Source organism: Dermacentor albipictus, chromosome 3 (genome assembly GCF_038994185.2).
Source record: "Dermacentor albipictus isolate Rhodes 1998 colony chromosome 3, USDA_Dalb.pri_finalv2, whole genome shotgun sequence".
Classification (NCBI taxonomy): domain Eukaryota; kingdom Metazoa; phylum Arthropoda; class Arachnida; order Ixodida; family Ixodidae; genus Dermacentor; species Dermacentor albipictus.
Genome location: NC_091823.1, coordinates 152,556,524 through 152,577,650, shown reverse-complemented (window position 1 = coordinate 152,577,650; position 21,127 = coordinate 152,556,524). Strand labels below are relative to the sequence as shown.

Below are 21,127 nucleotides of genomic sequence, written 5' to 3'. Positions count from 1 at the left end.
AAACATCTTTTTTTGTGCATTTTTCTTTCAGCTCTCCTCCCATCTCGTTAGTTTCGGTTCGTTGCTCAGATCATGTCACTCATATGTTACTGCTAAAAATCATTTGAGGGCGAGCGCAATTTGAATTTTAAATGCCGGCCCACCAACCACATCTGTTACGAATACTTAAAATTTTATATTGAGAAATTTTTACATGTTATAAATAACACTTCAATTTGCCTACAAAGATGTTCTGGACAAGTTTACTAAGAATATTCTTGTGCTTTTCCTCAACAACTATTTTTTCTAGTAGGCATCCTGCCCTGAAAAGCAGCACAATGGATGACGCAAGTTCCTATTTATGGATTCAGTGCATGCTACAGTGCAGCTTTTATTGTCGCATAATCTTGCAATAGTTGGTCCGGCATAGTACTCAAAGTTAATTAACGTTTTATTAGGTCCGTTCTCTAAATGTGTTGTCCCCATTCACATCTTTACAAGAAATGTTTGTGCTATACTTACAGGATCCGTATTTGAACAACTTTGTTTTGATGGAAGTCGGTACAGTAGCACACTACACCGGGGAATACAGCGGCACGAGCGAGTGAGTGCTTATGTGTGCATAAATATTTTAATTTGCGACCACCGGTGTTTCGTGAATGTCGTCGTTTACGCTATATTAGACGGATTGTTGGCGCCAATGGGGCTTAGCATTAAGAACTGGTGCTTAGATAACCTGAATTTACATTTTCCTGCCTCATCATTAGCTCCTGAGCCATGTTCTCAAGTAACTTGTATTGTCTTGTTACAAAATTTACTTGCCTTTTTTTTAGCCTCACAGCGTAATTTTATACAGTCTTGCTTCGAATTTGGGAAGAATGCGCCGCTCACATAGATTTCCTGCACTTGAGTGATCAATTTACTCACAGCGCCCATGCAAACTTCCCGCGTACATTATTTCTAACTAATAGGCAAAAATGAAAGAAGTATTTTCGAATATTTACGCGCACCGCTGTGAACTAGAGGCGAATCAGATTTCGTGAAACCTAACCACCCCGTAATGCCCTGTCAGTGACATGCGACACTTTGAACTGTTGCAGAAAGCTAGGTTTCTTCTTCTGCTGCTGCGGCTAGGTTTATATTAGCAATGAACAGCCATATTATTCCATATGACAAAACCTCGAGCAAATACAGTTAACCCCCATTCACACAAAACTGTAAAAACAGGAAAACATTTAGATAGGCAGAGTATCAAAGAAGCGAAATCATGAAAGTAAAATTCCGTTGATCACGCATGAACCCTTTCCAAAATAGACGTAGCAATACTTTCGGGAGCTGTCCCGTACATCTTCACCAGAGACTGCCATAGGGCGAAAACAGCACGCTAAGCACATAGTCAAGATGATTGACTCAATTCAATACTTGAAGCCAATCATCCAAGAATAACCGTTTTTTGACATCCAAATACCTAACACTGCTACTTTCTGCATCATGATAAATTCCGGACAATTTAACTTCGAGAACCGAAACTACCGAAGAGAGCAGTTGCCATACCTTTAACAGCCGCCCGCGAGTCAAGAGGCATTTACACCTCCCCGTCGCATGAGCACGAAGTGAGCGCCCTGTTCCAGCTGTGATCTGACTGAAACGCGTGGGCCGGCGTGCTGTCTTCTTTCGGTGCAGCGCGTAGGCTGATTACGGCCGAAGACGTGGCTGTTCCCCGTGGGCTTTCGCAGTGCGAGCCGTAGCTAACCCAGTGCCGGGAACGTGAATTCATCAATCGGTCACGTTAGTTTTCTTGCCATCCAAAGTTAACCACGGACGCAAGATTTTTCGTTTCATGGGGCATATTAGGATTTGTCTTAAAGTGGTCCTGAATAAGCCCTCGAGGTTGCCGCTGCGAACATCTCAGCCAAGTTTTGGTGCCGTCCTCATTGAGTGGTCCCCGCAAGGGGATCGCGAAGTCACCTTTTTCTCAAACGCCCTCTTTTTGACAGAAAGCGCTGTCCTGACTTCCGTCTTAATGCTTTTATTCCTCATCCCCTTAGACTGCTGCTATTGGCCGATAGCTGACATCGCGCTGCAGTCGGCTACATGGCGTACATACAGCCGCGGCCGCAGGGTGCTGCCCCGAGTCCACTGGTTAGGCGCATTGCATGTCGATGAGCTAATGGTCAGCGCGTCGTAGGCACAAAAGGCGGAAGTCGTGGCATCTCCAAAATCAAATTTGACCTGCGCGCCAGCGTGACATTTATAAGGCAGAGAATTGTGGCCACGCACCACTCCGCCGTAGACTTCGCAGTGCAGCGCATAGAAGTAGGAACTGGGAGCAAAGCGAAGGCCGTGTTTGATTGCGAGTAAATTCGCTTCTGCGGAACGCATTGAAGTACTTCTTGCGGAAAAGTGTTTCTGAAATCGCCTATATTCAATTGAAATGCCTTTGTCCACTTTGATAAAATGTGGCTCAGGGCCCCTTTAAAGGAATCCGACTTATAGGCCGCAATAATATCGTAGCGCGCAGCTGAGCAAGTACGCGAGTAGTGATAGAATGAAGGGGGCAAGATGAGCGCGGCGGGGAGGGGGAGGGGAGGTGGGTTGTGGACCAGCGTAGCGACTGGCTCGGCTGGCAAGCTGCCGTGGAGTACAATGTTGACGAACATTTAAGTTTACTTGCGCAATTTGAAAATGCAAGCATGATCACTTGCTTGTTGAAGTTATCACCTTAAGCTAAAAGTGCACCTTAATCAACCTTGCCATTATTTGTACCAACCTTAATCCGCCTTAAATCAACTTATTGCACCAAAACATATTGAATCCACTTTAATCGTGCTTCATCCTCCTTGCCCTATTTTGCATCGCCCTAAATCCACTTCAATCCACGTTGCTCTTGCCTGTATGAATTCATCAGCATCATCAGCCTGGTTACGCCCACTGCAGGGCAAAGGCATCTCCCAAACTTCTCCAACAACCCCGGTCATGTACTAATTGTGGTCATGCCGTCCCTGCAAACTTCTTAATCTCATCCGCCTACCTAACTTTCTGTCGCCCCCTGCTACGCTTCTCTTCCCTTGGGATCCAGTCCGTAACCCTTAATGACCATCGGTTATCTTCCCTCCTCATTACATGTCCTGCCCATGCCCATTTATTTTTCTTGATTTCAACTAAGATGTCATTTACTCGCGTTTGTTCCCTCACCCAATCTGCTCTTTTCTTATCCCTTACCATGACATCTATCGTTCTTCTTCCCATAGCTCGTTGCGTCGTCCTCAATTTGAGTAGAACCCTTTTCGTAAGCCTCCACGTTTCTGCCCCGTAGGTGAGTACTGGTAAGACACAGCTATTATATACTTTTCTCTAGAGGGGTAATGGCAGCCTGCTGTTCATGATCTGAGAATGCCTGCCAAACGCACCCCAGCCCATTCTTATTCTGCTGATTATTTCCGTCTCATGATCACTACCTGCCCTAAGTAGATGTATTCCCTTACGACTTCCAGTGCCTCGCTGCCTATTGTAAATTGCTGTTCTCTTCCGAGGCTGTTAAACATTACTTTAGATTTCTGCGGACTGATTTTTAAACCAACTCTTCTGCTTTGCCTCTCCAGGTCAGTGAGCATGCATTGCAATTGGTCCCCTGAGTTACTAAGCAAGGCAATATGATCAGCGAATTGCAAGTTACTACGGTATTCTCGATTAACGTTTATCCCCAATTCTTCCCAATCCAGGTCTCTGCATACCTCCTGTAAACATGCTGTGAATAGCATTGGAGAGATCGTATCTCCCTGCCTGACGCTTTTCTTTATTGGGATTTTGTTGCTTGCTTTATGGAGGTCTACGGCGGCTGTGGAGCCGCTATAGATGTCTTTCAGTATTTTTACATACGGCTCGTCTAAACCCTGATTCCTGATGCCTCCATGACTGCTGAGGTTTCGACAGAATCAAACGCTTTCTCGTAATCAATGAAGGCCATATATAAGGGTTGGTTATATTCCGCACATTTCTCTATCACCTGATTGATAGTGTGAATATGATCTGTTATTGAGCAGCCTTTGCGGAATCCTGCCTGGTCCTTTGCTTGACAGAAGACCGAGGTGTTCCTGATTCTGTTTGCGATTACCTTAGTAAATGGTTTGTAGGCAACGGACAGTAAGCTGATCGGTCTATAATTTTTCAAGTCTTTGGCGTCCCCTTTCTTATGGATTAGGATTATGTTAGCGTTCTTCCAAGATTCCGGTACGCTCGAGGTCATGAGGCATTGCGTATACAGGGTGGCCAGATTCTCTAGAACAATCTGGCCGCCATCCTTCAACAAATCTGCTGTTACCTGATCCTCCCCAGCTTCCTTCCCCCTATGCATATCTCCCAAGGCGTTCTTTACTTCTTCCGGCGTTACCGTTAGGATTTCGAATTCCTCTAGATTATTTTCTCTTCCATTATCGTCGTGGGTGCCACTGGTACTGTATATTGGATTGTATTGAATAACTTTAATGAGAGGTCCTGCGAGCTACGGGACGCAAGGTCCCATAAAGCGGGCTACTCCCACGTTGTATAAATCTCTATAGAACTCCTCAGCCAGCGTCCTCAGCGTCTCCTGCGATAGTTTGGTAGAATCCTGCCTAAGGGAGTTACCACCGACTTCCATTGCACACTCCTTATTGATGCCCACAAGATTGTCGTTCATTGCATCAACACTAAGGTCCTCTTCCTGAGTTAAAGCTGAATACCTGTTCTGCAGCTTGATCTGGGATTCCTCTATTTTCCCTCTCACCGCTAACTCATTATTCGGCTTCTTATGTACCAGTTTCTTCCGTTCCCGCCTCAGGTCTAGGCTGATTCGACTTCTTACCATCCTGTGGTCACTGTAGCGCACCTTGCCGAGCACGTCCACATCTTCTATGATGCCAGGGTTAGCGCAGAGTATGAAGTCTATTTCATTTCTAGTCTCGCCGTTCAGGCTCCTCCACGTCCACTTTCGGCGATCCCGCTTGCGGAAGAAGGTATTCATTATCCTCATATTATTCTGTTCCGAAAACTCTACTAATAACTCTCCCCTGCTATTCTTAGTGCCTATGCCATATTCCCCCACTGCCTTGTCTCCAGCCTGCTTCTTGCCTACCTTGGCATTAAAGTGGCCCATTAGTATAGTGTATTTAGTTTTCACTCTACCGTCGACGATTCCACGTCTTCATAGAAGCTTTCGACTTCCTGGTCATCATGACTGGATGTAGGGGCGTAGACCTGTACAATCTTCATTTTGTACCTCTTATTAGGCTCACAAGAAGACCTGCCACCCTCTCGTTAATGCTATAGAATTCCTGTATGTTACCATCTATATTCTCATTAATCAGGAATCCGACTCCTAGTTCTCTTCTCTCCGCTAAGCCCCGGTAGCACAGGACGTGCCCGCTTTTTAGCACTGTATATGTTTCTCTTTCCTTCTAACTTCACTGAGACCTATTATGTCCCATTTACTGCCCTCTAATTTCTCTAATAGCACTGCTAGACTCGCCTCACTAGATAACGTTCTAGCGGTAAACGTTGCCAGGTTCATATTCCAATGTCGACCTGTCCGGCGGCCTGTTCAATCCAGCTTATTCCACTCTAATCCACCATAACCTACTTTAATCCACGTTAATACACCTTGACTCTCATCGCTGTGATTTGCACCACCCTTAATCCACTGTAATCTAACCTATTCCACCTTGCCCTATCTTGTACGACTTTAAGACACCGTAATCCACTTTTGTTCACCGTGTGAATTCGCAGTCTGAGCCGCAGAATGCGCAGTGCTGGGAACGTGACGTCATCACTTGGTCACGTGTGATTTGGTACTATCGGGTCACAAAGCTCGGACGCCAGGCACCGGATTTTTGCATCATGGGGCATATCGGGCTTTCGCCTTCGAAAAAAGTTAGTGCGAGCGACAGTGTCGACACTACGCGGTTGCCCCTTTACTGGTATTACGGCGATAGCCTTATACGCCCAATGAAGCGAACGATGCGCCCTCTAGCGTCAATTTCGTATGCCAAGAAAACTCGTAGTTGAGCAAGTGATGACGCCATGTTCCTGGCTCTGGACCTGCTCTGGTTTGCACTGCGAATTCCCACGTTGAACAGCCACGGCGTTGGCCGGACGCCATGGGCCACACCGAAAAAACCAACCTGGCCCACTCCTAAAATAGATTAAGGTAGATTAAGACAGGTTAACGTGGACTCGGGTGACCTAAAATAGATTAAGCTGAAATAACGCTGGCACAATTTCTCGCGACTTCTTATAAATTATAACAAGGCATGAGAAGCCAACAAAGACGGCAAGGGGTACATATGTAAAATTACTTCTGCCTACTAATTATATTAAAGAAATCTTTAATATGTGACAATTAAAGTGGATGAAAAAACAACTTGCCGCAAGTAGCCAACGCTCCCAAGCCATCGCGTTACGCCTGCGATGCTCTAACCAATTGACCTACTGCGCCCCCGTTTCCCCGTCCACTTTCTTGGGTATATTAGATTTTTCGACCACAACTAACCATTGGAGTGTTACCCAGCGTCATCACTCACAAACCTTTGCGGCGGATTTGGGAACACCCTTTCTGCCGCAGGCATTACGAGTACGTGACCCATTAGAATGAAGGTAACTGGCCAATAACCCCACACATGCCACCTAATGGGATCAATCTTGTCGGATTCGAGGCCCTCGTTATGTAAATGAGAAGAAAGGGGGTTAACTGAGATGTCTCATTTTTATTAATCATACCATGAGAAGCCAACAGAGAGGCCAAGGACAACACAGGGGAAATTACTTGCACTTACTAATTGAATTAAAGAAATGATAAAATAATGGCAATGAAAGTGGATGAAAAAACAACTTGCCGCAGGTGGGGAACGATCCCACGTCTTTGCATAACGGGCCCGATGCTCTAACCAATTGAGCTACCGCGGCAGCGCTATTGAGTGCGTAATATAAAACATGGCCCGCAGCGAAACATTTGTGTGTAATTTCCAATTAAAAAAAACAAGAAAACAACTTGTTTCCGAGCAACGCTCACGCTGCTCTTGTGGATTCACATGCTGGCATTTAATTATTGCGATTTTCTACATATGTGGTGACGCAGATAAGTATGGCGAGCCAAGCGGGGCACCCCGAGCCGGAACCATGTGGCGCCTTAAGCAAGTTCATCCTTGCCTTACGCAAAATAGTCTGAACGTCGCTTGAAGAAAGAATTTCCTGGCGCACGAAAATTAGCTATACTGGGCCTTGTTTCTCCCAAACATGGCGCACTTACCACTGAGTCTAGATTCAAGCTTTGGCCAAATTTTAGGAGCCGACGACGCTTACGGTACTGTGTACATCTGTCTGAGTGTACTGCTGCTGTTCTTGCCGCCTTGTTCAAAATTTAGCATCTGTTGCTACACACTTCCACAAATGCTTGCCCGTGGGAGATTTTTCTTTGCCTGGGCAGAAAAGTATGATGCTCCATTCAATACCTAATTTAGGGGGCTTATAACGTAAAGCTATTCCAAACCTTTCTATTAGAATTCTGCAATCAGTCCTACATCATTGGAGAAAATTTTTTCAGGCCACCCCCCACTTCGCCTGTCTCTCACACGACGTCACAAAAACCGCAAGAACGCCCCATCTGATATGACGCGTGATGACTGATTATGCGTGATTAGCCCGAACGAAAGAAAAATGATTATTTCTCATTCAACATTAAAGTTCATTGTCTCATTAATGTTCACTGTCTGTCTGTCTGTTTCTCATTCAATGCCTTTTTCGTCATAATACTCTGCCAGTTGATCAAACGTTTTCGGGCTGCGTCTACGTCGTCTATCTTCACGCGACATCACAAAACGACGAGAACTCATGGCGTCAAAGTGACGTGTAGGCGTTAAGGACGCGTTTTTATGCCAAACAAAACTATTTTTTTAATACCCATAGGCTGCCCTGTTCCGAAAATAATAGAAGATGGCTGCCCACCGATTGCTCTGGAGCTAGATACTGGGAGCGGCCGCGGAACATGGATGATTTGCGTATGATAAACATTTTTCCGTGCAACTGGAACGTTATCGTGCCCTTTCGGCAGGTATGAGACATTACTTTGCCAACTATTCTTTGATCAGGATACGTCCTGGCGGAATTTTTACCGTTCCGTTGCACGCCACCACGATTTTCGACCATCCGCCGTAGGCTAAGTATAAGGGAAGCGTGTTATGACAGACGCCGGCACCATCCTCTATAGCAAGATATCCACTTTCACTGTTCCGGCTCGGCCTCATCGAATCCCTCTTCAATTGAGTATGCGCCTCGCCTCTTGACAGCCAATTCGATAAAGAAATCTGCTCAATGTAGGCAATGCTATTCGCTTTGAAAGGAAAAAAGAAAGTGACCTCCTAAGAAGCTGGAGTGCGTTCCATTCGGCTTCTCATACAATGCTGAGGGCTATCGCCCGATGCTTGCATTGGTGGTTGCGGAAGTTTTAAGTCAAGAGCTTGGAATAAAACAGATTGTAACAAGTTTACGTTATAGGATCCCAGTTCTCCACCCAACATAAATCACTGCTGAAATTCGAACTGACCACAGCAGCGTCGGTCACGCCGGAGTACTGGCGCAGTGTGAACATAGATTGGAGGAATACTTTTTTGTCGACTCGAAGCGTACTTTAATAGGGCTGAAGCAAGTAATACCATGACCAAAATTGAGTGATTAGCCCGCTAGTTTTGTCCAGCGAATTTCAGTCTACATTTACAGCCGGCATTTTAATGCGATATAAATTATGCGGACGCTCGGCGCTGTTGCGTATTCGGCGGATAAACGACCGCCTGTTGTCGAGGAACAATCTACAGGCACCAAAGCCCGCAAGGCAATGCGAGCTTGATCTCGTGGAACAGGTTTTTGGGGTGGTTCCTGGCTAAACACAGAAGAGAGCACGTAAAAAGTAATACGAGTTTCGTTCAATGTGGCAGTTTGAACCATGAACAGAAAGGAAGCATCAGAAATGGAATAGCTCCGCCAAAGCAAAGAAGTCCAAAAGGCATTCATGTGGCTGAAACTCCTAAGTCAACTGTAGAGAACGAGCAGCAGACTGTAGGATTGGAATGTTCCGCAGCGCATGCCAGTTGAAACAGTTTTGGCTTTTGTAAAACAGTGTTTGTCTGAGCTTGTTTTCTTCACATAGCAAGAACGATTTCCTGTAGAAAGCACTCAGAAATACACAATGAGCTACATTGTTGCTGGACGTCGCTGGGTTATCAAGTGAATGTCAAAATTCTTTTTTGACATTTTTTATACCATTTAGCAACCAATGGTGCTGTTTTCCTTGTCTTCCCGATAATACGTTTATATAGGGATATAGACCATTCTTACTACTTAGCCTGTCTCTTTTTTTGTTAGTAGTTCTGATGGTCAGCAGATGGTCATGGTGGCGCGGCTTCCGCAATCGTCATAACATTTAAATTTGCGCGACAATTCTTCTTTACACTTTTCTAAAACCTTGATGTCGTGTATTTTCCTGCGCAATAGTAATGATGAAAAGCAAGATGCCTGGCGGGAGCTGCTTTCCAGCGATTCTGCTTGTGCTCTTGTCTCGTCATGCAGACACCAGCTTGTTTGGCATATGCATCATCAGTCACATGGGTAAAGGCATACCAAAGATTACCGTTCTTTTCAGGTAGTGCATTGAACTGGAGTTTACGTGCCGAAACCACAATTTGATTTTGAGGTACGCCATAGTAGGGATTTTGGATTAATTTCGACCACAAACAAAACTTAAACGTGCTCCCAACGCATTAGAGCGGCGATTTTGCATTTAGCGCACATCGAAATGATGTCGCCGAGGCCAAGACTCGATGATCATAACAGCTAAGCAACCTCGGCGGCTAATGTCAGGCAGTTTATTCCTCGCGGTTCTTTGTGCATTGTTCATTTTCTCTGCCATCGCTGACTAGTGCAAATATTGAACACGCCTTGTTTGATGTTTAACACACTATACCGTGGCACCTTTTCTCCCAGATATGTTCTTTATTTCGTCGGTTAGGCTTGTACAGTCGCACGCTGTGTGGGCGGCCACAGGGTGCCCGAGGCTGAAAGCGCCCCACGATTACACAGCAGCGCCTACATACTAAAGGTTGGTTCCATTAATACCAGTAATCAGAATATTAATTGTTGTAGGTCGGCATGAGTAGGCTGTTTTGGCCCTCGTGAACTACGGACACCATGTCGCAGCTCATATTACGCGCGACTGTGCATACGGCACAACGGCAACCTTCTTTGTTGTCTGTCTATCGTCTACTTCCTGCCGGAGCCTGCTGTTCCAGCATCTCGCATTCTTATGCAGCGCTTCAGCCACAGCTATAAACAGGCTTTTGGGAGTAGTTAGCGCTATTGAGCCTAGTGATCTGGTGAATGTAATTTTATTCTATACTTGATGACACGACTTATTTAGAACGGCTTGTATAACAATCGTCGCGATGGCTCGATGGGCCTTACCTTCGAAGAGAAACACAGTTCAAGTAGCACGAGACGCGCTCATGCAACGATTTCCTGCCATACAACCTCCACCATTCAGAGAGTGTTAAACGAGCCACCATGGCAATGGTTTGGCATAGTTTCTCCCACTTCTTGGGGGCCATGAAACCTTTGAAAACTACGTGGGAGAACTATGCAGAATCTGCAACCTATTCGCTGATAAAAGGCACAGCTGCCACAACAAAGTCAACGACAACTATGATACTCCCTATTGCTAGATACGTGTTTCTCTTGCGTACGTGTTTTCTTCTTGCGCTATGTTGAGTGGCACGGACAATATCCATCGTGCTGCAATTTTGTAATGGCGTGAAAGATTGAGCAACTTCCTCGCTTGTAGAAAGATCGTGAGAGGTAGATTATGAGTGACGCATGGCCGCGATTCCCAGCAGCCGCCGAAGACAGACCTCTCCTTATGCAGTGCTCTGTATCCATATATGATATCAGTATACGTACTAGCCGCATGCCTAATTGATGGCGTCATCGTTGAACAGACGCGGCGTGTTACTCAGGCGTCATCTTGAAGCGATCGTCGCTACAGAACACGTCTTGGGCGGCACACCGCTTTTCTTCTCACGCTTTCGCCACGCCCTCTGTCTCCGCTTTCCTCCTTGCGCTCTCTTTGTTATCGTCGTTTTTCCTCCCAGGGTGCACTCCGTGCTCGCTCTCTCATCATTCGCTGTGCTCTTTTGCTCGGTGACCGCGAAGGACGCCTAGGTACAGCGTCGTTCCACCCAGGAATGGGCGCCAAAGAGCTGCGCCTTAAAATATATTACGGCAGAACAAATCTCACGATGACTGTCGACGGTGAGGCGAACAGCAGTCGAGGAATGTAGTGACAGGCAACATTCCTGAACCCATGTTTCTTCGATACGTGTATACGCGATTCTGAGATCTCCATTGCTTCGAATATATGACACATAGTCGCATATTGTCCCACTATGTTTCGGCAGTAACTTGCCAAGGTCGCACATGAACATGGAGGATTGAAGACGCCTGTATGACGCTGACACTGTGATGATGAAATGACGATGAAGGAATGATGTCGACGGAACAACAAAGGCATATAACGACATTCAGATGCCGATTTTGGAAATGCGACAATAGTATACCCATGAAAGCTTGACTATGACGGCACGAAGACAATTATACGATGATGACTCTATCACAACGATGACGTGATGTTTACTGTATGACAACCAGAAGAAGCGGGAATGACGAAGGTGACACAACAAAGACGGCATGATGACGAAGGCATGACAATGGATGCGTAATGGCGTCTGTGTGACGACGACTAAAGATGACGATGGGATGACAACGGCGGCATTATCACGATTGAATGGTGACAGCATGATTGCGATGTAATAACGAGCAAGGAATGACGTTGGCACATCGACGGAGGTAGTATGATGAGGACGGTATGTCGATAATTGGATGATGATACTGAATTGATGACAACGATGAAATGACAGCATGACGACGATGGCACGACGACAAAGGTGTCACGACTACAGCATGACTAAAGTCGAATGTCGAAATTAAAACGACGAAGGCCTGCATTCCGTTGGCGGTATGGCAACGAATGCATGACGATGACTCCATGACGACGGTGCAATGACGATGGCATGAAAACGGCATGACGCCAATGGCAAGACTACGAGCGTATATTGATAATAGCGTTTTGATGACTGCCTCTCGACACCTTCATGGTGATGATCGCGAGACGACGACAGCATAACGAGAGTCGTAGTTCGAATCTAGATTGACGAGCATGGTACATCAGCGACGGCATTACGACGATGTTCTCACAATGGAACCATGGTAGCGATTTCCTGAAGATGACGGCAGGAGAAGGCCAGTATACTCGCAATAGAATAGCGACAGCATACGAGTGCAATACAATGACGAAGAAACATTGACGTTTATCGAGCGTGGAAGGCGGTATGATGATAATGGCATGGTGAAATTGGGATGGCGTTACTGAAGTGATTACAATAATAAAACAACAGCGCGACGACGGGGCATGACAACTACTGTGTCACGAAGATGGCGTGATTACGACGGGGTCATGACGACATTCGGATGACGAAGCAGCGAGCACGTCGCCATCCAATATTCCAAGCTGTTAAACGATTGGAACCCTGGGTCTTAGTATAAGGCGGGACGACGACAGCTTAGCGAAAGTGAGATAAAGAAGCTGAAATGACGACAGTGAAGCGACCACGACTGCATCACGACCAGAAGCACATACCTTGTGGACCAAGCCAGCGCACAACTTGGGCCACTGGGTCGGCGAAAGAGGATAGATAGATAGATAGATAGATAGATAGATAGATAGATAGATAGATAGATAGATAGATAGATAGATAGATAGATAGATAGATAGACATACATACATACATACATACATACATACATACATACATACATACATACATACATACATACATACATACATACATACATACATACATACATGCATGCATGCATACATACAGACATACAGACAGACAGACAGACAGACAGACAGACAGACAGAGAGATAGATAGATAGATAGATAGATAGATAGATAGATAGATAGATAGATAGATAGATAGATAGATAGATAGATAGATAGATAGATAGATAGATAGATAGATAGATAGATAGATGGATGGATGGATGGATGGATGGATGGATAGATAGATAGATAGATAGATAGATAGATAGATAGATAGATAGATAGATAGATAGATAGATAGATAGATAGATAGATAGATAGATAGATAGATAGATAGATAGATTTTAAACGGCGGAATTAGGCAAAGAATGCTGTTTGAATTAAAACTGGACGCGTTATGTATCCTGCAAAGAAGGCGTTGTTTACCAGAGGACACTATAGTATGGTGGACACTAAAAAGGCCTAAAAGTCTTACATGCGTGATACATGCTGGGTTTTCGGATACATGCCTGGGCTTTGGCTGCCCATGAGATCAGGCCTCGAGTTTTCGTAATGGCCTGCGTTTTCTTGGAGATCCGCTGCATTAATAACCTGACGTTCAGTAGACATGCTGAGGTCCCAAGCTTTTTCCGGGAACTTCATTTCCGGGATTCGACCGCCTCGGCTAATAAATAATACTGAACTGCACACGCATGCTAACATCTCACTGCGCTCTCCTTAGTAATCTTTCATAGAGGTGTAGATACAGAAATGCAAGACCTAAATGCAATGAGCTCATGGAGGCACAGGCAAATAGCGTGTAAGGCAGCCGCATAAGCCTCCACGTTTGTACAATCTGTCTTCTGTGCTGTAATAACTGCCTTTGGATATGTTTTTCTGTCGTATGAAATAAGCTAGTTCATTGTAAATGTGTGTTTTTGTCATATTGCACGGATACTGTATATCCCTGCATTTCTTACTTTCTCCCTGCTCAAAAGGGCTGGCCTTCTTTCTATCATTCTTATTTTACAGAGTTACAGTCATGGCTGTGGGCGCAGTGCGAGACATGGGAAGGCCCAATCAGTCTCGCGTGACCATCAGGATCTCAATAAGGAAGTCACTCGGCAGGTACATATTTTTCTCCGACTACGGTTCGGAGCCGGTCGTGGCAGACTTTCACAATCTCGTGTCGACTGGCCACCATTACGTACCTAGATTCTCGAAGAACTTCAGCGTGAGCCAAGTTCATATAGTGAGTATTCGTATTACCTGAATGCTGGTTTTTAAAACTGAAAACTTCAGCAGCTGCTCTGATAATAGGTAGTTTACAATAGACAGAATATCCCAATTTCCCCGCTCCATTTGAGGTATTACAAAGGACCATACAATTTGCGTAACTTTTTTGGAATATTCATATTTGACAAATTATTGCAATCCGAAAGGTATGTTTTTCGTGAACCTATTTAGAGTATGTTTGAGCGACAATCAACATAATGCGGTGCGAGTAATAGGAAAGAATTAATAGTATCAGCACCGCTAGAGTTCGCAAATGTGATTTTGTGCTTAAAATAACAGATCATGTCTGACTTGGAACTTGACAAAACATGGGTTGGCTGATTAGCAATGGTGGCTCACGGTAACTATACAAATGGGGAAGCGTGAGTGACGTGGGTTCGGCTTTGTGGAAGTAAAGTAAACGCATTGTCAAGGCAAATATAATGAAAGACTGATAGAAAACATGAAAAGGAAAGGGTGACTACTCTGGAGAAATATCTGCGCCAAAGCCACGGACACGTAATAAGAGATTAAGAAAGTTAGCAACCAAGTGGAGTGAGACTGTAAATGCAAATAGAAGCACGGAGTCCTGAAGAAAAAAAATGTGACCCGTTCAACTCTGTAAAGGGCGCTGCCCAGCGAAGCTGCTTTTCCCAGGACACGGACGTGACGCATAATTTTCAACAAAGGAAATAACTCAATTTTTGTCTCTATGGCTGGTCATCGTGACGAAAGGTACGCACATTGAATGTTTCATTCTGATTGCTGCTCTGTATCTTGTATGCGTGATGATAAATATTTTAAGCACTGTTCGCTTCACTTTGCTGTGGGCTTGCAGCAGCTTGCTTTCGGGGCTGTGAGCGAGCGAGGGACGAAGAATCTTTATTAGGAATGCCTGCAACGCAATTAGCCTTCCCCTGTAAGGGAGGCGTCATCGTCACGCGGCCACGACGTCTCCCCGGCATGTGGTGCCTCTGCCCCTCCTGTTGCCGCACTACTCCCTTTGGTCGACCGCACATGCCCTTCTTTGGGGGTGGCAGCCTCCCTCCGGTTTCGCTCGCTCATTGCCTTTCGAGGGCCGCCGAGATCTGCTGGAGCGCCTGGGCTTGGACCTCGTGATCGTAGCACCTCGTTGCGGACTCGATTCATGGTGCGATGGTTGTGGTCGTTGTAGATTCGTGAGGATTCTTGCAAAAGTCCCAAAGGAGGTGAGCTGAAGTGGCTCTTTCCTTTCGGCACACACAACAGAGGTCAGTCACATAAACATTCGGATACACGTGCCTCATCACCACCGGGGTAAATAACCACACCGTAGGAAGTTCTCGATATAACACCGCTTCCTTACGGGTCAAGCCCGGATGAGGTGGCGGCATAGTTCTTATCTCTAGTCTGTCCCACTTCACAATTTTGTTGTAGAAGGTCAGTCTCTGCTTGGTTTCCACCACCAAGATGGGTTGACCGCAGTAGCAGCGGCATGGTTGGTTAGTCCTCGCGCCGCTGTGTTCGCCGTCTCGTTGTGGTTTTCGTGGCCGCTATCCGACACATCGCTGCCCATGTACGACGGAAACCACTTTATCACAACGCACCTATTTTGACTCGCGAGGTCGACCGCACGCAACACAGGTGCGGCTTCACCACACACCCTTGCTTTGGCGTAAATTTTCACTGCCGTCCTGGAATCACCGAGCACAGTGGTACACTCTGAGTCGGCGCTGGCCAGGGCAATGGCTACCTGCTTGGTTCTATGCACCCCCCGAGTCTGCACACTCGCCGCAGTTCTCGTTTTACCAGTCGATGCCCCAACGACGGCGGCGGCAGACGCCTTTCTGTCATCTGGATACTCTGTCGCGCCCACAAACACGGCGCTGCTGTCTTTGGCATGGAGATTGATCACCGCCTCGGCCCTCGCTGCCCACCGCTCTTTGTGGACCGCAGGGTTGATGCTGCTTCGCACCGAACATATCTGTAACCATCTGCTAATTGTGTCTGGTACAGGAGCTCCTATATTTTCCGGTCCCCCTTCCTTGGGCTCCAGGCATAGGTGACGTAGCACTTGTCTACCGGTTCTTGTTCCCGATTGCCGCGCGACCTGGGCGGTCCTTTGCGCCTCGGCGATTTCTTCCAGGGCGCTTGTCGGTGCTTGTCGGGACGTGTCGGTGCTTGTGCAGTCGAGTAGTCTGAGTGCTGCCTCGTACGCCTTGCGTATGAGCGCATTGATCTTATTTAGCTACCATTGGCTCCAGTTGTAGAAAGCAACCACGTATGCAATGTGGGGCTTATAGCGAAGTATTCCACTAGCCCGGTGAGGCTTTCTTCCTTCATGCCTGCTGTTCTGTGTGACACCCTCTTGACGAAGCGAATGGCCGTGCTGACTTTGGCCGCGAGACGGTTGGCCGTCTTACCGTTCACTTGTTTGCGCTCAATTAGCATCCCCAGCACTCGTATTTTCTCGACATCTGAGATCGTGTGACCGCCGCTCGTCTTGGGCTTTATTGTCCCTTGCTCCCTCGCAGGTTGGTTGCCTTTCGTCTTCCTAGTAGCTCATTTCGGTGGAATCATCAACAGCTGAGATTTGCTTGGGGAGCAGACAAGCCTAGACCCGTCCAGCTGCTCCTCGACAGCGTCAACCGCCTCTTGCAATGTACTCTCGATGTGTCCGTCGCTTCCCCCTGGGACCCAGAACGTTATGTCATCGATTTAGATGGTGTATCGGACCCCCGCGACTCGCGAGAGCCGCTCGGCCGTGCCTATCATTACAAGGTTGAAAACCCCATTATTTTTGAGGCTCGTGGGAGCACTAGCATGTCGGCTGTCTGGATAACGCGATTAGAGTGTCCGTATCAAAAAATCTGCGAAGAATTGGAGTAGACATTGTTGCATTCATGTGCGAGGCTACGGTATAGACATAGACAAAAATGTAGATTGCAAGGGGTTTAATAAAAGTAACTATATCAAAGCGGTCAGGTAACTATTTATTGTCGCCCACTTCCAAAGAGGACAACATTAAGAAGACGACGTTAGGGACCACCAGAATGATAAGGAGGAGCGCACGGTTGTAACACCGCTATCCCATGGACTTGGTTATAGCAGGAAGGAAATTGAACTATTTATTCAACGTTTTTTGTTTCAATCCATAATGAACAGTTTTTTAGATAGGACTACTTTTGCACGAAAAACCGTTTTGTGCAGCTGTATTAGACCCAGAAACCCAATGGCGTTGTACTGACCCGAAATACAGTTGCATTTGCCTGCCTCTGTGTTGTACATGACATACTTAAAAGTCACAACAAAGACATATACACATCACGTCGCTTCATAGTAATCTATACGGCAAATGAAACTCATATATGAGTCCAATATATTCAACGACTATTTACCATATTGGTAAATTTTTACCACCGTTTCGACAGCCCTTGCGTCACTGAGTATAACACCATCTGCTGCCCTGGAAGCGTCACGCACTTGTACATGATGCGCAGTCGCCGTGCCCAATATAAAAGAGCGCATCCTAAATGCTTATGAAGTCCTGCTGTGACCGAAGGGAGGAAGAAGCTATCTCCCGAGGCAGCTCGTCGTTGTTCTGCTGTGAAAAAGGCTGGTGTTGAAAACCGTGATGGGCCACCCGACAAAAAGTGACCGGAGCCCATGACCAGAGCGAGGAACAGAAGCAACGCCTACACCACAGACGTTAAAGTATGCCCAATCGTCAAGCAGACATCAATGAATAACATTCGGGGAGTGAAGTTCAGTGTTTGACGGAAGCTCGTCTGGTCGGGATGAAATATGGTTAAAGGGTAAACAAAAATCCGGGGCACTTCGCCGACCAAATAATGATTTAAAAGAAAAGAAGACATTTTGGCTCCCACACGGGAGCCTTGTTCACAGGTAAAAAAAAAAAGACGTATAAACATCACGTTTTTTTTTTTAACCTGTGGACAAGGCTTCCGTGGGGGAGCCGAAACGTCTTCTTTACTTTTAAATCTTTATTTGGTCGGCGAAGTGCCCCGGGTTTTTGTTTACCCTGTTAACCATTTCAGGAGTAATCATAATGATCATAAAAGTCAACAATATCATTTAGTAGTTCCGGCTTAATTACCGTAGCGTTCATATTCAACCGTGTAATGCCAGAAATTCGAGAAATCGAGTGGTATGCCAGAAGTCAACCGGTCGCTTTCAATAAATTAATGAAGTGTCCAAAGCTACGTCAGAACTACCAGCGAGCAATTCAGTCTGTTGCCCTAAAGATACGGTGAAATGGTGGATATATAAGGAAAACGCTTTTAGGGCAACCACATCCCGCGAAGCTTCGCGCTACCTTCGGAGCACAGTGGCTAAACTACGTAGAAAGCTGCTTAAAAACCTGCGGAAGCAAGAGAGGGGAGCGTGCTCGAGGGCTTGCTATTCTAGCAATACATTCGTTTAAGTGCCTCAAGATGTCAGAAACATAATGTGCAAAAGTCTGTGTAGTTTCGAGGCAGGGTTAATATGGCAAGTGGAATATCAATTAGGCAACGCACTTTGTTTATTGTATACTGATATCGAAATTTCTCTTGGACAGTTTCAATGTGGAGTGTCCGACACCTTATAGAAACAAACAGTAAAAATCAGCGTTGTCGTGCAGGTAACTCCTTTCACTGCCACACGCTTCCTCTCACAGGTAACATTCAGCACCAGAACGTCTTTTTTAAAGTGAGTAATTTTTTAGCGCATAAGCATTCTAGGGCCGTTTCACTCGGGAACATCCACGTCCCTCTCTCTGCAACGCTTGACATGGTGGGCTCCATAGCGATACATGGGACCCCGTAGGGCCGCTTGCTTAAGCAGCCGTTTGGTGTGTTTCCACACCAAACGAAAACTTGTATAAACTTGTCAAAAAAAAAAAACTTGTATGCTCTAAATGAATCACCGTTTCGCTTGAAAGCCAAAGCATCGATTGCCACAGCGACTTAGTCGACAAGCTTGTTATACGGAGTATTATAGGCCTTATGAATTTGTAAACATAGGCATACTACCTAAATAAACAACTTTGACGTTTTTAGCGCACGAAAAGGGACGAGAGGCAAAGGCCAGACGCCGACATAGGGCTGTGTCCGCGTCTTGCCTTTGTCTCTCGTCCCTTTTCGTGCGCTAAAAACCTCAAACTTATGGAATACCAACACGCCCTAGCCTAGGTTCTTTAAATGAACATACATGTTGTCACGCGCGCACAAGCCACCATGAACATATCCCAATCGATGACCGCAGAAACTATCTGCCAAAACGCAGTAACGATAAAACTCCGCAGCAGCAGCTGCCGAATCGACTTTCGTGCTGCGTCTCTCATCAACGCCAGCCGCAAGAACACAGCGCGCAGCCGGACTCCGGTCTCCGTCGCAGATGGCTTTCGAGGTACAGTTAGAGTGTACCAGAATGGGGGAGTGGGTCCAACGAAGGCCCCGGAAAGCGGTGAGAGTGAAGCAAAAAGCGTTGAAATTTGCGGCGGCGCTGCCATCGCCTTCTTCTTGAAGCCCCTCCTTCTTCCGACGTTCCGGCCAATCCGGTGCCTCGGCGGCCGGCGAAACCACGCCTACCGACGATGGTTACGGCGGCGCCGAGATGTCGTCTGCTCGATAGACCATCGTGGTTCCGCTTTTTTTGTCATTTTCCCTCTAATTGATTTTTTTACCTACTATGTGCAAAAAAAAACCAATACAATTATATTCATCCTCTGCCAGGACTGGAGGTTCGTCGCTGCCATGAAACGACGCCATCTGCACGATGTACACGCGCGCAGACGGCCGGCGCGTATGTCGATGGTTTGTCTTGTGACTCGGCAGAGTGTTGTAGAGTGCCTTATGATACGCCTAGAAAAAGCATTTGCTGTGCTCGTTTATCGACCACCTTCTGGGACTAAATCTGGATTTGCCAAGTTCATGGAAGACGTGCTGGAATATTTGTGTCACATTGGCTCCCTATTTGTCGTAATGGGCGACGTGAATATCGATATGCTATCTCAGGATGCATCGCCACGCCATTTAACAGTACTAGCGAAATCGTTTGCTTGCAAAAACGAAATTGCATATTGTTGTTGTTCCTCAATAAAGACCTACTTCCAACAGTAGCTGCACTGCTTATAACTACTTAACGTTCACGTGCGGCGATTTCGTTTTATTGTATTTTTTACGTCAGCGTATAGCGCCAAATAAAATGGTCATCCTGGAAAGAGAAGACGGTATTGTTCGTGAAATGCTCATCATTAGGTATGGTATCGGTTTATTACTGTGTACCTTCGTACTCATTTATAGAAAGGTTTGCATTTTTCGTATGTTATTTAATTTCTGCACAGCTGCTACGGCTGCATTGTGATACAGGGCCAAACTCCGTATAAACAGCGTCTAAACCTCGTTCTTGCGACTCACTTTTTCACCGTGTATCCAGTGGTGAAAATAAAGATCATGATGATGATGATGTTGAAATAAATATTATTGATCTATATTCCTTTTTTCTTTGCAGGAGGTATACTACTAAACCCGTCCTACACGCAGTTTACTTATTCGCAAAGCGGATATTATTACCAAGACACTAGTTCAGAGTGAATTGCGTATTGGCACATGAAGAATAAAGAATATAATTTTCCCTGCATAAATCTTGTCTGCTTCCTAATGTTTTTGTCTCTTTTCACTTTAGAGGGCTTAAATTGATAGATTTATCAGGTTCCTGCGTCGCAGAACTGGTGCGATGTTGAGCAATGTCCAATTATACCAGCATTCCTAATTCCTAGCGCTCTTGAACAAGTTTCCAGAGATAGTATAGAAAAGCACCGGCACTAGGCTATTACCTTCATTGTAAAGCATTTTTATGCATGATTTCATTTTACTCGTACCTGTGGTTGGCCCTAACACATCCGGAACAAGCACAATTACGAATGTACACTTAAGGCCGATTTTAAATAC

At 45.9% G+C, this 21,127-nt stretch overlaps 1 protein-coding gene and 1 non-coding gene across 5 annotated transcripts in view; one reads left to right on the top strand and one right to left on the bottom strand.

Annotated features, from left to right (window-relative positions):
• Positions 1-20,820, top strand: part of LOC139056989 (uncharacterized) — a 119,568-nt gene extending 98,748 nt beyond the window's left edge. For 2 of the 4 annotated variants that reach the window (XM_070534777.1, XM_070534774.1), the window contains 3 exons: positions 504-583; positions 13,953-14,172; positions 20,688-20,820. In XM_070534777.1, coding sequence (XP_070390878.1) covers positions 504-583; positions 13,953-14,172; positions 20,688-20,702 — 315 coding nt within the window. In that variant the 3' untranslated portion in view covers positions 20,703-20,820. The remainder of the gene's footprint in view (positions 1-503; positions 584-13,952; positions 14,173-20,687) is intronic. The other 2 variants (XM_070534775.1, XM_070534776.1) reach the window with 2 other exon arrangements.
• Positions 6,846-6,918, bottom strand: TRNAN-GUU (transfer RNA asparagine (anticodon GUU)). Its single transcript has one exon. It is a non-coding gene; the product is annotated as a tRNA-Asn (tRNA).
• Positions 20,821-21,127: the final 307 nt, after the last annotated feature.